Source organism: Tupaia chinensis, unplaced genomic scaffold (genome assembly GCF_000334495.1).
Source record: "Tupaia chinensis unplaced genomic scaffold, TupChi_1.0 Scaffold144247_1, whole genome shotgun sequence".
Lineage (NCBI taxonomy): Eukaryota > Metazoa > Chordata > Mammalia > Scandentia > Tupaiidae > Tupaia > Tupaia belangeri.
This window is the reverse complement of record NW_006204105.1, coordinates 1200670-1215260: the sequence shown is the minus strand read 5'-3', so window position 1 is coordinate 1215260 and position 14591 is coordinate 1200670. Positions and strand designations below refer to the sequence as shown.

Here is a 14591-nt window from a genome sequence, read left to right as displayed (position 1 = left end):
AAAGAGAGAGAGAAGGCAAGTGTTAGGTCTGGGACTTGAACCACAGTCAGCCACGTTGAGCACAGTACCTTTACCACCACTCCACCTGCTGGTCTCTGATGATAGGTTTTCAAATCCCTTCTTATTTTTTCCAGCAGGCTGAGTGAGTCCAGTGCTGGGTGTTCCTAGCAGTCTCCACTTGGGACTATCAATGCATATTATTCTCTCTAGTTTCCTTTTCTTTTCTTTAAGATTATGATTTCTGGGGGTCAGCAGGTGGCGTGGTGGCTAGAGGCACTAGACTCCCACATGGCCGACCGTGGTTCAAGTCCCGGTGGTTTCTCTCTCTTTCTCACTCTGTCCCTCTCTAGACAAATTAAAATAAATCAATAAATGGATAAAGTTAAATAAAATAACTTTTTAAAATAAAAAAAGATTATGATTTCTGGCTTATATATAGTGATGTATATCTTTGTGGACTACAGTATGCTTTTTAAAAGGCAGTACAGAGCGTAATATTCAAATCAAGGATATACACATACTCATCTTTTTCAACAGTGAATGTTACATTATGTTGTGCACATTTGTTAATAGTTCTACTAGTTTTTTTGTTTGTTTTTTGAGAAGTTTTTGCTATAGGGCACATGTGCTCCCCAGAAAGACAGAGAGAGACAGACAAAGAGTGAGAAATCACCCCCCCGGGGGGGGGATGGCCACGCTGCAATCCCTTCTCCATTCTCCTCTCAGGATCTTGGGCACACACGTGCCCAGCGTAAGTTTAAGCTTCCAGGTCTGGAACTCGAACCATGGTCGACTGCATGGGAGTCCAGCAAAGTAGCCATTATGCCAACTGCTGGTCCCAGTTTTTTTGTTTTGTTTTGTTTTTAAATATGTATTAAATTGTCCATATTTTTTTAACTACCTAAAAAGAAAATATGTTAATTGAAAACTTTTCTACATCCTACAGGATTTTCAATTCAGGCTTAATCTCATCCTTAAACTAGCCACTTCCTCTGGAATTGTATTTCCCATTTGAGAATTATTTGTTTATGGACCTATTGGCTTTGACAAAGTGTCACTTCTCCAGAACAGGGATGTGACTTTTTATCTTTGTATGATGACACATAGGCAGTGTTTGTTGGAGCAATCCCAACATATTGAAATGTCTAAGACAGTGCTTGACACTTAGAAGGTTTACAATACACATTAGCTTTCCACTTCTTACATTCTCACCTGAAGATTTGCGCTGCCTAGATTGAACTTGTTATCTTAACAATTTATACACATTTTACAAATGCATTTGCAGAGGTGTAAAAGATAATAGCAGGCACTATAATTCATTTTTATTTTATTAGAAAGAGATTTTTGCTATAGGGCACATATACTTGCTGGAGAGACGGTAACAGACAGAGAGATAGAAAGCAAGAAATCACCCTCCAGAGGGATGGCCATGCTGCAGTCCCTTCTCCTTCATTCTCCTCTCAAGATTTTGGGCATGCACGCACATGTACCTGGAGTGAGTTTAAGCCATGGGTCTGGGACTCGAACTGCAGTCAACTATATGGGAGTCCGGTAAGGTAACCATTATGCCATCTGCTGGTTCCTATCATTCATTTTTTGGGAGGATGTTGTCTCTGATCAGGGAAAAACAAACAAACAAACAAACAAAACAACCCTTGGTAAATGAATTAAAAAGTGAGACCTTGGGACCAGCAGTTAGTGTAATGGCTATGTTGCTGGACTCCCACATAGTCGACCGCAGTTTGCGTCCCAGACCTGGTGGCTTAAAACTCATGCTGGGCACGTGTGCGTGCGTGCCCAAGATCCCAAGAGGAGAATGAAGGAGAAGAGATTGCGGCGTGGTCATCCCCCCGGGGGGTGATTTCTTGCTTTCTGTTTCTCTGTCTCTCTCTGTCTGTCTGGTGAGTGCACGCACCCTATAGCAAAAACCTCTAAAAAATAAATAAATAAAAAGTGAGACCTTAAGAATACTGGTGAGGAGAAGGTAAGTTATTAAAACATACACCTAAATTTTTGTTTTTGAACAATAAATTTGAAATTCAGTGGAAGGAACCAGAAAAGAGATGCAAAAAAAAAAAAAAAAAAGAAAAGGAGACAGAAGAGAGAAATTAGTAAAGCATTGTATGTATCCAAAGGACTTTTATAAACAAGCTACTCTAATATTAAATTAGCTTCCTTCTTTTTGAAAATTCTTTGTAAACTTCTCTACTTTTCCTTAAGAGCTGTTATATTCAGAGGCCTTGTGAGAGTGAGAGTTTTGGTTTGCTTCTACTTTGTGTTTATATTAGAATTTCATGGCAAAACATTGATTGAAAATTACAGTATTATATGCAGACTATGACCTCATGTTTATAAAGCAAAGAAGGTATATAGATATGTGTTTTACTTTATGTGATAGAAAAGCCAATCACATTTATTTATAATTGTTCCTGGGCAATGAGGTAAGAGTGGAAACATGGAAGAACTTTCATATTTTATGTAATTCTCTATTGTTTGAGGATAGTCACTATCATGTTTATTTTATCATTAACCAGACAAATAGATGAAATAATCCCTTTCCTCTCACCTCACCAGGCAATGGGGAGACCAATGAGGATAATCTCAGTGAAAATGTTTTAAAGTTATAAAATGTATAAATTCAGACATGTTATAAATACATAAGAGTTTAATGATGACATTGAGCAAAATACCCCTTGACTTTGTCTCCTCATTTCTTTATCATAAATAGGGCTATTGGATTTACTGGTTTCATAAGCTCTTACTATATTCAGGTTGTTTGTGTGGCCTCTGTTCTTTGTTTTTTCATTTGTTGTTGTTGTTGTTGTTTTGTTGTTGTTGTTGTTTTTTAATTTGCCAGAGTGTGCATGTGCTTCCCAAAGAGAAATAGAGATGTAGAGAGAGAGAGAGCGGGATAGGGAGAAAAAACCTACTCGTGGGGCGTGTTCACACCTCAACCCCTTCTCCATTTCTTCATCCTGTCAGGATTTTGGATACACTGGTATATGTACTCTGTATATTTTTTAAGCCTCCTGAGCCAGGAGGTCAGTCATATGGAATCCAGCTCTCTCTTTCTCCCTCTCATATTTTAAGAGAGATTTTTTTGCTACAGGACATGTGTGCTCTCTGGAGACACAGAGAGACAGACAGAAAGAAAGAAAGTGAGAATCACTTCCCAGAGGTGATGGCCGTGCTGCAGTCCCTTCTCCTCCATTCTCCTCTCAGGATTTTGGGCACCCATGTACATGTGTCTGGCTTGAGTTTCAAGGGTCTGGGACTTGAACTGTGGTCGGCTATGTGGGAGTTCAGCACCACAACCACTATGCCATCTGTTGGCCCCATGGGATCCAGCTCTCTTAGCCACTACGCCACAGTTTCAGGCCCAGTCCTAGGTTTTTAACTGCCAAATTCTCAAAATCTCATTTTCTTGCTCAAAGGCTTCTGCAGTATGTCCTTAGCTATTTACTTCTTATGTGGCTTCGGCTTTGTGAGTAACTAGAGATGACTTAACTGCATTTAAGAAGGGCTGCTGTCTAGCACTAAATGTACAGGATACCTTTGCTGTTTGCTGATCTATCTCACTGGATGTACTTGAGATTGGATTATTTGTCTGTAAACATCTTTTTTAAAAAAAATTGCTAGAGGGTATGAATACTCACCAGAGAGAAAGCAAGTGAGAGAGAAAGAAATAAAGTTTTAAAAAAACATACCCTGGGAGGGATGGCCATGCTTCAATCCCTTCTCCTCTATTCTCCTCTCGGGACTTTGGGTGCATGTGCACCTGCCATGCTTTTCAAGTGACTGGGTCTGGGACTCCAATGGTGAAGTCGGCCATGTTGGATCCAGCCACCTTAACCACAGGCTACTGGCTTGCCCAGTAAATATCTTTAATGACCTGAAAACTTGTCAGCACTTGTGGTTGCTTGGAAAAAGCTATTTAAACAGAAAACCATAGCCTGTGATTTTTGGTTACTTGCTTTCTCTACTTTTTATTTCACTTTGGATTCTGACAAATTTAAATCCTTTGTTCCTTCCTCCTTCTGCCCTTCCCTCCCTCTTTTCTTTTTCCCCTTGCCTTGGAGTCATTTTCTTTTTACCATGTATATCCACTTGTTTCTCATCTGTTGAATATTGGGACTTGCCATATCATTTCCCCAAAGACTAGGTAAAAATGTGGCTTCCTTTATTGCCAATTCCTTGTTTATTATTTTTTAAATGTCTATCTTAACCTATACCACCAAACTATACACTTAAAAATGGTTAAGGTGATTGGGCCCATCAATGGCATGGTGGTTAGGGCAGCTGGATCCCATATGACTGACCACCCTACTCAAATCTCATACTCTGTGGCTTGAAAAACACACTGGGCACATGTGTGAGCATGTCCAAAGTCCCAAGAGAAGAAAGAAGAAGGGATTGTGGCATAGCCATTCCTGCAGGAAAGATTTCTTCTTTCCTTCTCTCTCTTTGGCAAGCACACATGCCATAGAGCAAAAACAAAAACAAAGAAAAACCATAAAACCAAAATGTAAACAACAAAAGAAGTTAAGGTGGTAAATTCTATGATATGGTATTTTACTACAACAACAATAATAATAAAATGGAAAACAATAGCCCAAAGAAAATGTCATAGTTCTTCATAAGAGGCTAATTCATATGTGAGAGAATCAATAGTCCCTTTTGGGACTTTTCTCATATTTAAAATACTGAGGTTGGGGCAGGACCAGCAGTTGGCGTAATGGCTGTGTCACTAGACTCCCATGTAGTCGACTATGGTTCGAGTCCTGGACCCAATGGCTTAAACTCATGCCAGGTGTATGTGCGTGTATGCCCAAAATCCCAAGAGGAGAGTGGAGGAGAAGGGATTGCGGCATGACCATCCCCCTGGGGGATGATTTCTCGCTTTTTGTTTCTCTGTCTCTCTCTGTCTTTTCTGGCGAGTACATGAGCCCTATAGTATTAATTCTTCTTCTTCTTCTTTTTTTTTTTTTTGGAGAGGTTTTTGCTATAGGGCGCGTGCATTCGCCAGACAGACAGAGAGAGACATAGAGACAGAAAGAAAGAAATCACCCCCTAGGAGGGATGGTCACGCCGCAATCCCTTCTCCTCCACTCTCCCCTTGGGATCTTGGGCGTGCACGCACACGCGCCCGGCGTGAGTTTTAAGCCACCAGGTCCGGGATGTGAACCGTGGTCGACTACGTGGAAGTCCAGTGACATAGCCATTATGCTAACTGCTGGTTCCCTAATTATTCTTTTTTAATAAAGAAAATACTGAGATTAGGAGATAGCAGGTGTATAGTAGTTGGAGCACTGGACTCCCACATGGCCAACCACAATTCAAGTCCTGGATCTGGTGGCTTGAAAATCATGCTGAGCACATGTGCCTGCATGTCCAAAGTCCCAAGAGAATGGAGAAGGGATTGCAGCTTGGTCATTCCCCCAGAGGGTGATTTCTCACTTTCTCTCTTACTGCCTCTGCCTCTTTCCAATGAGCATATATGCCTTCTGACAAAGACAAAAAGCAAAAAGCAAACAAACAAAAAACACCTTAAAAATACTAATGAGGTTAGAGTGGGTGATTTCTGAGGTCATCTTTAGTTCAAATAATAAATTTGGAAGGAGCAGGTGAGTGTGGTTGTCAGCACAAGTCTTTGGCATCAGACTCAGGTTCCCCCTGGGCTCTGCTATTTATTAGCTGATTACTTTGAGATAGATACTTTGCCTCAGAATTTTCCACTTTCCTTTGAAAAAATCAGAATTAATTGTGTATCTTCTATAGAGAAGGAAGAGTTTAGCTTGGTGCTTGGTACATAGTAAGAGTTTGATAAATAACAGATTTTAAAACTGAGCCTTTTTTTTAAGAGAGATTTTTTAAATGTAGGGTGCATGCACTGGCTGGAGAGACAGACAGAGACAGAGAAACAGAAAATGACAAATCAACACCCAGGGGGGATGGTTATACCACAATCCCTTCTCCTCCATTCTCCTCTCAGGATTTTGGGCACACATGCACATGTATCTGGCATGAGTTTTAAGCTGCTGAGTCCGTGACACAAACATGGGAATCAGTGATGTAACCATTATGCCTCCTGCTGATCCCAAAGCCGAGCATTCCTTGAAGTACCTCAGCTGTTACTGTGACATGCACAAGTAGTAAGAAAGTAGAATGTCATTCATTCTCAACAGTCTAACAAAGCACTCTAGGTGGAATGTGGAGTACATTTTTATATGGTTTATGCTTGAAAGCACAGATGTGGCTAAACCAAGTCCTAAGGCAAACTGTAACCCTCCAGCATGTATAGTCTCCCCTGATTTCTGAACAAATCCTTCCTAAAGTCCCCATGGAAGCACTCAGTTCACTCAGCTTCTCTAACCTCTTCAAGAATAACCAGTTGGAAATTTATTCACATCCTTGAATGCTCTCAAGCCTTTTAATTTTGAACTTCAGAAGATATTCATCTTTTAAATATACAATAATTTTTTAAAAAAATTATAAGTGAATATATTTAAAAGAATTATTTAGTTTTATTTATTATTATCACCATCTTTTAATTTGATGAGAGAGGGAGAAAGAGAAAGAGAGAGAAAGCAAACCATTGGATACAGGACTCAAACGGCAATTTGCCACCAGGGAGTCCAGCACCTCAACAACCATGTTTCCTTCTGGCCTCTAGAAGTGAATATTAACATTCTATTTTGCGGGTGAGACATTTCACTTAGTTCAGTTTATATAATTCTGATTGAAAAATTAAACTTGAGCAAACTTTCTACTCTACGGGTACCAAAATTTCAGTGCCCAGATCAGCTCTAGAGAAGAGGAGAGCTTTCAATGAAAATTTTAAACAAGTGAGTTCAAGATTCCAAAGCATTTCTTCAATTGTAACAGGACATGATAGATGTTTTTTGTGTTTTTTTTTTATATAATATAATACACTTTATTTTGTTGCTCAGATAATTCCAGCTTTGGTCACCAGTAGCTCCTTCCGTTGGTTCCTGCTTCTCTGACATACCCTCAATCATTTTTTTTTTTTTCTGGTAGCACAAGATGCTCTGGGCTCATCTTGTATGTTTCTTGTCCCAGTCCTAGAATCAGTACTTTTTTCCAAAGAGTCCTGGTTCCTTTACTAAAAACCAGGATTGGGGCTTCCATTCTAGTTATTTTCTGGCCACATAACTGCTAACAAAGGTGTATCACTCTGGCTGGCTGTACTAATGTGAACTGAGAGCATTATCAGAAGAAGTCAGCTCTAGAGAATAACAATCCCTTAAATTACTTTTTCTTTAGGTAAGTCTAGGCAGAAAATAATGCAAAGAATTTTCATTATAAATTAAGTAGGTCAAACCACACAGCTTGTTGTATTGTAAACCAATCCCACATAGTTACAACCCAACTGCAGAAAGATCCTTAGAACAACAGTGTCATCTGTCGGGGGTCATCAGGGAGGATACTGATGGTATCTTCAGCTTCGCCACGTAACAGACACAGCACGGTATATTCCTGAAATTCATCCATGGTACTGAACGTATACTCATGCCTGGCTACTACGTGATGACAGTTCTTACACAGATGATCGTAGGTTATTATTTCTTCCCCGTCTTCTTCTTTCAAGGATTTGTTTGTGATCAGCATAAAATCTCGCTTATTACACACTGCACAGCCTGTGAAGTTCAGCAAGAAGGATCCATTCTCCAAGCAGGTGTTACCCCGGTTCGGATATTCCTTCTCCACACAGTCCCCACACATCTTGATGAGGTGAGCAGGGCCCGTCCTCCAGTGCTCCCCCATGATACTTGGTTTTACCAGTATGATCCTATAGACAAACACAATCAAAGCAATGGCTACCAATAGGTAGGTGGAAGTGATCCAATCAAAGCAAAATCAGTCTAATTAAGAGCAAAGGTCATGGCAGAGACAGCAGTTTGTGTAAAGGCTATGTTGCTGGACTCTCATGTAGTTGACTGTGATTCAAGTCCCAGACCCGGTGGCTTACACTCATGCTGGGCATGTGTGCATGCGTGCATAAGATCCCTAGAGGAGGACAGAGGAGAGGGGATTGCAGTGTGGCCCTCTCCACTGGGGGGTGATTTCTCACTTTCTGTCTCTCTGTCTCTGTCTTTCTGGTGAGCACACGCGCCCTATAGCGAAAACCTCTCCAAAAAAAAAAAAAAAGAGCAAATGTCATGGCAATAATTTGTGGGGATACCTAAGGCATTTTTTAAAAGAAAGATTCCTGCTACAGGGCACAGGTGCTCACCAGAGAGTCAGAGAGAAAACAGAGAGAAAGCTAGAAATCACCCTGCAGGTGGACAGCCACACCACCTAAGGCATTTTTCTTGTTGACTTTTTGGAAGGCCTAAGAACATCATTAAGAGAATGTTTTCATAAAGTTAGCAGAAGCTTTAGCAGCAAAGCACCTGGGGAAACGTCACCAGAGTTATTTTCTGGCTCAACAATGCTTCTGCTTATTCCTTTCATACAAGGGCAATTTTGTGAGAATTTTAATACAGAATTATTAGGGCATCCAAGTTATAGTTCCTTACTTGGGTCCTTTTGACTTTTTTTGACTTCTTAAAAAAGTCTTTCCAGGGCACCCATTTTTCTTCAATTACAAATGTAAAACAGACTATATTGACACGGTTTAATTCCCAGGACCCTCAACTCTTTTTTTTTTTTTTGGAGTGGTTTTCACTATAGGGCATGTGTGCTCGCCAGACAGAGAGAGAGAGACATAGAGACAGAAAGCGAGAAATCACCCCCCAGGGGGGATGGTTATGCCGCAATCCCTTCTCCTCCATTCTCCTCTTGGGATCTTGGGCACGCATGCACACGTGCCCGGCGTAAGTTTTAAGCCACCGGGTCTGGGACGCGAACCACGGTCGACTACATGGGAGTCTAGCAACATAGCTATTACGCCAATTGCTGGTTCCCAGGACCCTCAATTCTTTAGGGTTGGACTAAATGACTGGTATCATTGCTTACAAATGTGTACTGAACTTGATGAAGCGTATGTTGAAAAACAAAGTTTATATTTATATTTTTATCTTTTAATTCCATTTTCCATGAACTTTTTGAACTCTCTACTTAGCATTTACTGAATACAAGAGGGAAAGATGATGTGGAGACTTCCAGACATTTAGAGGAACAATTTATACAATAATGATCAGGCTGTGTAACAGAGAAAAAAAGCAAAGTCTTCCAGAAGAAGACCAGATTAGAAGCAGTCAGAAGCTATCTTTTTAAGTAGAATATGTGGTCTGGGGAAATTTCATGTAAAAGCTAGGAAACATGATTTGTGCTATTTCTGTGAGAACAAACAACTTATACTGATTCTTAGCTCCATTCTGATGCATGGAGACCAAGTCCAGTGGATCTCTCACTGTAGGGCTGGTTACTCCTGGATGCCTTCTCTTATTGATTACGAAGAGTGGTTTTATTATGGGTGAGAAATTGATGTTCTAATGAATATGGTCAGTCCTTTGTATGGTTGACAGATAATGCTGAGGGCAATTTACCTCCTGTGGGAGAAGGAAGTACAGTCATGCATCATTTCACAACTGATATAAATTCTAACAAATGTGTCTTTAAGTGATTTAGTCATTGTATACGCATCATAGAGTGTGCTTACACAAACCTAGATGGTATAGCCTGCTACACAAGTAGTAGTAGAATCATATAGTCTTATAATCTTATTGGACCACCATTGAATATGCAGTTCATTGTTGACCAAAACTCTGTTACATATATAGTACATGACTATACTTCATTATTACGAAAATTTTCAAACACAAAGCAAAGCAGAAAAACTTTCAAATGTGAATACTTTCACCCACCATGTATCACCCAATCGAGATACACCTATCATCTCCATTTTATCATTAACATTTACTGTCCTTGCTTTGTAATAAACCTGTATATTTACCCATGACTCAATCCACCCATCAATCCATTTTAGTTTTTTTATGAGTTTCAAAAAAAATTGCAGATAATTGATATATCCTCAGTTCTTTAAATACTTTGTATTGCCATCCCTTACTAAAATTTAATATTTGTCTACAATTTTTTCTTTTTTGATTTAAAATTTACATGCAATGAACTGCAAGGATTAACACTAGTATCCATTGACTGAGTTTTGACAAATGCATACTTCTGTAGAAGATATAGAACATGTCCATCATCCTAAAAAGTTCCTCAGCCTCCATCCCAGTCAACTACTATTCTGATTGTTTTCCACAATTTATTAACTTTTTATGTTCCAGAATTTCTATTAATATAATTAAAAAGAATATGCTTTTTTTAATGTATGACTTCTTTCACTCAGTAAAATGTATTGTTTTTTCTTTATTCATGATGAAACACATGCATGTAAATGAGTGAGACAGGAAAGTAAGTGATGTGAATGCCTCACAGATCTGGTCATGCTGTGATATCCCTTTTCCACTCCTCCTTGGGATTTTGTGCACTCTTAGGCACTCACACGTGCATCTGCCATATTTTGGGCTGACTGTGCCAGACAGTCAAACCACAGTGAATATGTGGGACCTAGCTGCTTTTGAGTAGCATCATGGACCAACAGATGGCATAATGGTTGCATTGCTGAACTTCACAGTTCGAGTTCTGGCCCTGGTGGCTTAAAAACCTCATGCTGGGCATGTGTATGTATGTGCCCAAGATCCCAAGAGGAGAATAGAGGAGAAGAGATTGTGAAAGAGCCATCCTCCCAGGGGATAATTTCTTACTTTCTGTGTCTCTGTCTCTCTGATGAGCACACACACCCTATAGCAAAAATCTCTCTCTAAAAAAAAAAAAAAGATTGCATCACAGAATTGACCCAATAAAATATCTTTGATTCACCCATGTTGTTTTGTGTACTAGTAGTTTGTATTATTTTACAAATCTATTACAGAAATTTTTAATAGTTTATTAGTCTATATTCGTATCGATACTTGAATGTTTCCATTTTTGCTATTAAGAATACAGCTATTATGAATGTTCTTGTATAAATCATTTTGTGGTCATATATTCTAATTTATCTTTTTAATTGTTTTTTTTTATTTTATTTCAAGTTCTTTTATACATTCAATCACGTTATTTAGCTTGCAAAGTGAATATTCCAATATGTGTACATTTCTCCCCTGTCCAGTTGATAATACTATAAAGTTATCTTCAACAGATAATACCCCATTTCTTTGTCCCATTAATGCTTTGCCTCTCTACTTTTCTCTTTAATATTCTTCCTCAGACTCTTTGAATGTCTAAAAATTACTGGATCATAGAACATATATTTGTTTAATTTTTATAAAAACTTTACAGGATTGCTTCCAAAGTACTTATACCATTATGTGTTCTTACCATTCATGTACAAGAGTGGAGAAGGATTTTGGTACTTCAAAAGGGGCCTCTATCTAAACATAGCTAAATTTTTCTATCCAGAGACATGACCTTCTATTATACTTCAAGGTCATGATCATGGCATAAAGGGATACCTCTCACTACTGCCATCACCACCATGACCTTGCATTTCAGAAAGGTTAATTGTGTAAAGAATCTTGAGGCCAGTTTGAGTTACTATCAGAACACACAGGGTCTGAAGTGATCAGGGCATAAGAGGCCCTGGGGCCACTGGTAAGGAAATGTCTCATTGGTGAAGCCATGATACCTATGAGCAGGTAAATTAATGATCTGTTTCTTCTTAGTAAGCTTTGTAGATAGAAATGGTGAAAATAATATATTTGAAGAAATTCAGATCTTGGTAATATAGGGTCATTGGAAAAGTCATAATATATTTTCCTATACTTTTCCATCAAAAATGCATCATAAGTTTTCTGACAACCCAATAGTTGGGAATGCAGGATTCCCAAGAGGTAGCCAGTGGTCATTAAATTTGAGCCTATAGGTCAAGATGTGGAGTCAAATACAGGAATTTTTTTTTTTCTGGAGAGGTTTTTCTTTTTCTTTTTTTTTTTTGCTATAGGACACATGTGCTTGCCAGAAAGACAGAGAGACAGAGAGATAGAAAGCAAGTAATCACTCCCCAGAGGGGATGGCCACACCACCATCCCTTCTCCTCCATTCTCCTCTCAGGATCTTGGGCATGCACGCACACGCACCTGGCATGAGTTTTAAGCCACCAGGTCTGGGACGCGAACCGTGGTCGACTACGTGGGAGTCCAGCAACATAGCCATTACACTAACTACTAGTCCCAGGAATTTTTTTTTTTTTTTTTTTTTTTTAGAAGATGCTACTAGTGGTTTTTCCAGGACAGAGAAGAGTTCTTTGTTTATTTATTTTTTCTAATCTAGCCCATATGCCTAGCTGAGAAAGTATCTTCATATCATTTTGAATGAGATGTTCCTTGTTCAATGATTCCTTAAGCATTCTTTAGATAAGAATTTTATGGGCATCCTTCATTGGGTTAGGCTTAAAATTAATAAATATTATGGTTTTATTGCAAAGTCTTGCCTTCACTTCCTTTTAAAAATTACACAGTTTATAACATACAAATTTACTATCTGTCTCCTCCCATTACGTACATATCAAATGAACAAATGAAACAGATGGTTTTGGCCATGAAACAGATGGTCATAGAGTTGGTTCAATGTTTGTGAGTACAACAGCTCAAGATCATCTTATCTGAAATAACTCTAGGAATGCCTATACCCAGTAGACAAAGGTTGTTCACTGACTAATTTAAGATATATGCTTTCAAAAGCAAAGTAGTTGGAAAAGGAACCAGAATTGCAAAATGCCAGAGCCAAAGGAGAATTTGGAGGTGATCTAGGACCTGACTAGGGGGATAGTGAAACCAAAGCAGGAAAGAAACTGACTTCTGTGCTCACAATTCACTGGAGACTGTTATAGTTATAAAATTATGATGAAGGGCTCTCCCTCCCTGTTCCAACACTGAGTATCTGTCAACAGCTACATTCTTCCATTACTTCCATTACAATAGCTCTTTCTCCACATTCTTAACTCTCAGTTGGTTCCCTTAGCATTATTTCTCTCTTTGTTTAATTGGCTCTTACCAAAGAAAGCTCAGAAGACATTCTTTTCATCAAGGTATTAAGAGATGCATAGGTTGGGGCCGCAGATGGCATGGTGGTTAAGGCACTGGACTCTTACATGGCCAGCTGTGGTTTGGGTCCTGAGCATGGAGGCTTGCTTTCTCACTTTCCCTCTATCTCTCTGGTCAAATTTAAAAGATAATAATCATAAATAAAATTAAGTAATTCTTTAAAGGTAAATTAATTAACATAATTAAATAAATAATTCTTTAAGGATGGGAAAGACAAAAAGTATGGGAGAGGGGAACACCAGTATCCATGAAAAGGTCCTATTTATGGTGCCTGTCCTCTGTAAGCTGAAGGTATTGGCTGCTGATTAGCCTTCTCTGATGTCAGTGAGCATAATGGAATTCTGGAGGAGGAGAGGCCAGTCAGTGGCACTCAATCATATAAAGACAGGTAGAATAATTACTGTGGAGCAGAGATATGTGATGGTGACTATTCATTGTGGGGTTTCTAGGAATGGAATAGAAGAGAAACATGCTAAGAAACTATACAGTAATCAGACAAACTTTAGACCTGGGGAACAGAGACCTGACTGAGTCACATGGTGGGAATTTGTGAACCTTTTTTCAGTTCATGGACCTGGGACTTCTTGACAGTGGGGAGATTGGATTCCTTCAAGAAGGAATTAATTGCTTTTGTGCCAGTGGGCAGTTAGATTACTATCTGATCATTCTGGACTTGTGTAGTCTTGACCTTGTGTAGACTTGCTGATATCTCTTCACTGGTTGGACTTACTTTCCAGAGAAGGGGATTATCTGAAAGATGATCATTTGGGATCATTTTAAGATACTATCACAATATTAAAGAATCAGAAATTAAGAGTATAACAGACTTTCTCTTATGAATAAACGGTGTCCAACCTAATCCTCCTTTCATAAGCAATCATAAAATAGTTTCTGACAATGGAAACCAGGCATTACAAGACTTGAACTTACTCAGAGACCATACATTTATAAGGAAGGCCCACAATTACCCTAGTTGTCAGAAACAGTTTCTTAGAGGCTGCACAGTGAGCTGGAGTCCAAGTAGATGACAATCTTGTTTGGCAAAAAATGCAGAGATCAGAGCTCAGGACCACTGAAATGAGTGGAGTATGTAGGACAAAGTACCAACAAAGAGACTTCTGTGCAGAGACATGACTCTTGAAGTTCATGGAGAGTTATGGGTACATACTTTATCAAGGAATTAATTGCACCTACACAAGGAAAAGTCTAACAGGTTTAACACAGTGACCAGTAAGATTGAGCATGGGCCAAAGATTCTTCAGGCAGAGGAGCAGAGGGGAATGGATGATGGAGTTCCTGCCCATTCGGTAAAAAATTACCTCATGAATACCTCATGAGCATCACAGATCCAGCTGAGACACCAGAAGGGCTGTGCCTAAGGAATCAGTTCATGCTTTGGAATAAGACCTATTCTGAATCATCCTAGGAAAACCTAAAACTAAACCCCAACAAAATCCACAGGGAGGATTGATGATTGAGTCCTGTCAAATTAGAGAGTCTTAGGAAATATTGTGGGCT

General features: G+C 39.2%; 1 protein-coding gene across 1 annotated transcript; it reads right to left on the bottom strand.

Moving 5' to 3' along the window:
- Nucleotides 1-7404: 7404 nt before the first annotated feature.
- On the bottom strand, nucleotides 7405-7743 carry LOC102467754 (protein Churchill-like). The gene has a single exon (XM_014583314.1). It carries the CDS (start codon nucleotides 7741-7743, stop codon nucleotides 7405-7407), a length of 339 nt encoding a protein of 112 aa, XP_014438800.1.
- Nucleotides 7744-14591: the final 6848 nt, after the last annotated feature.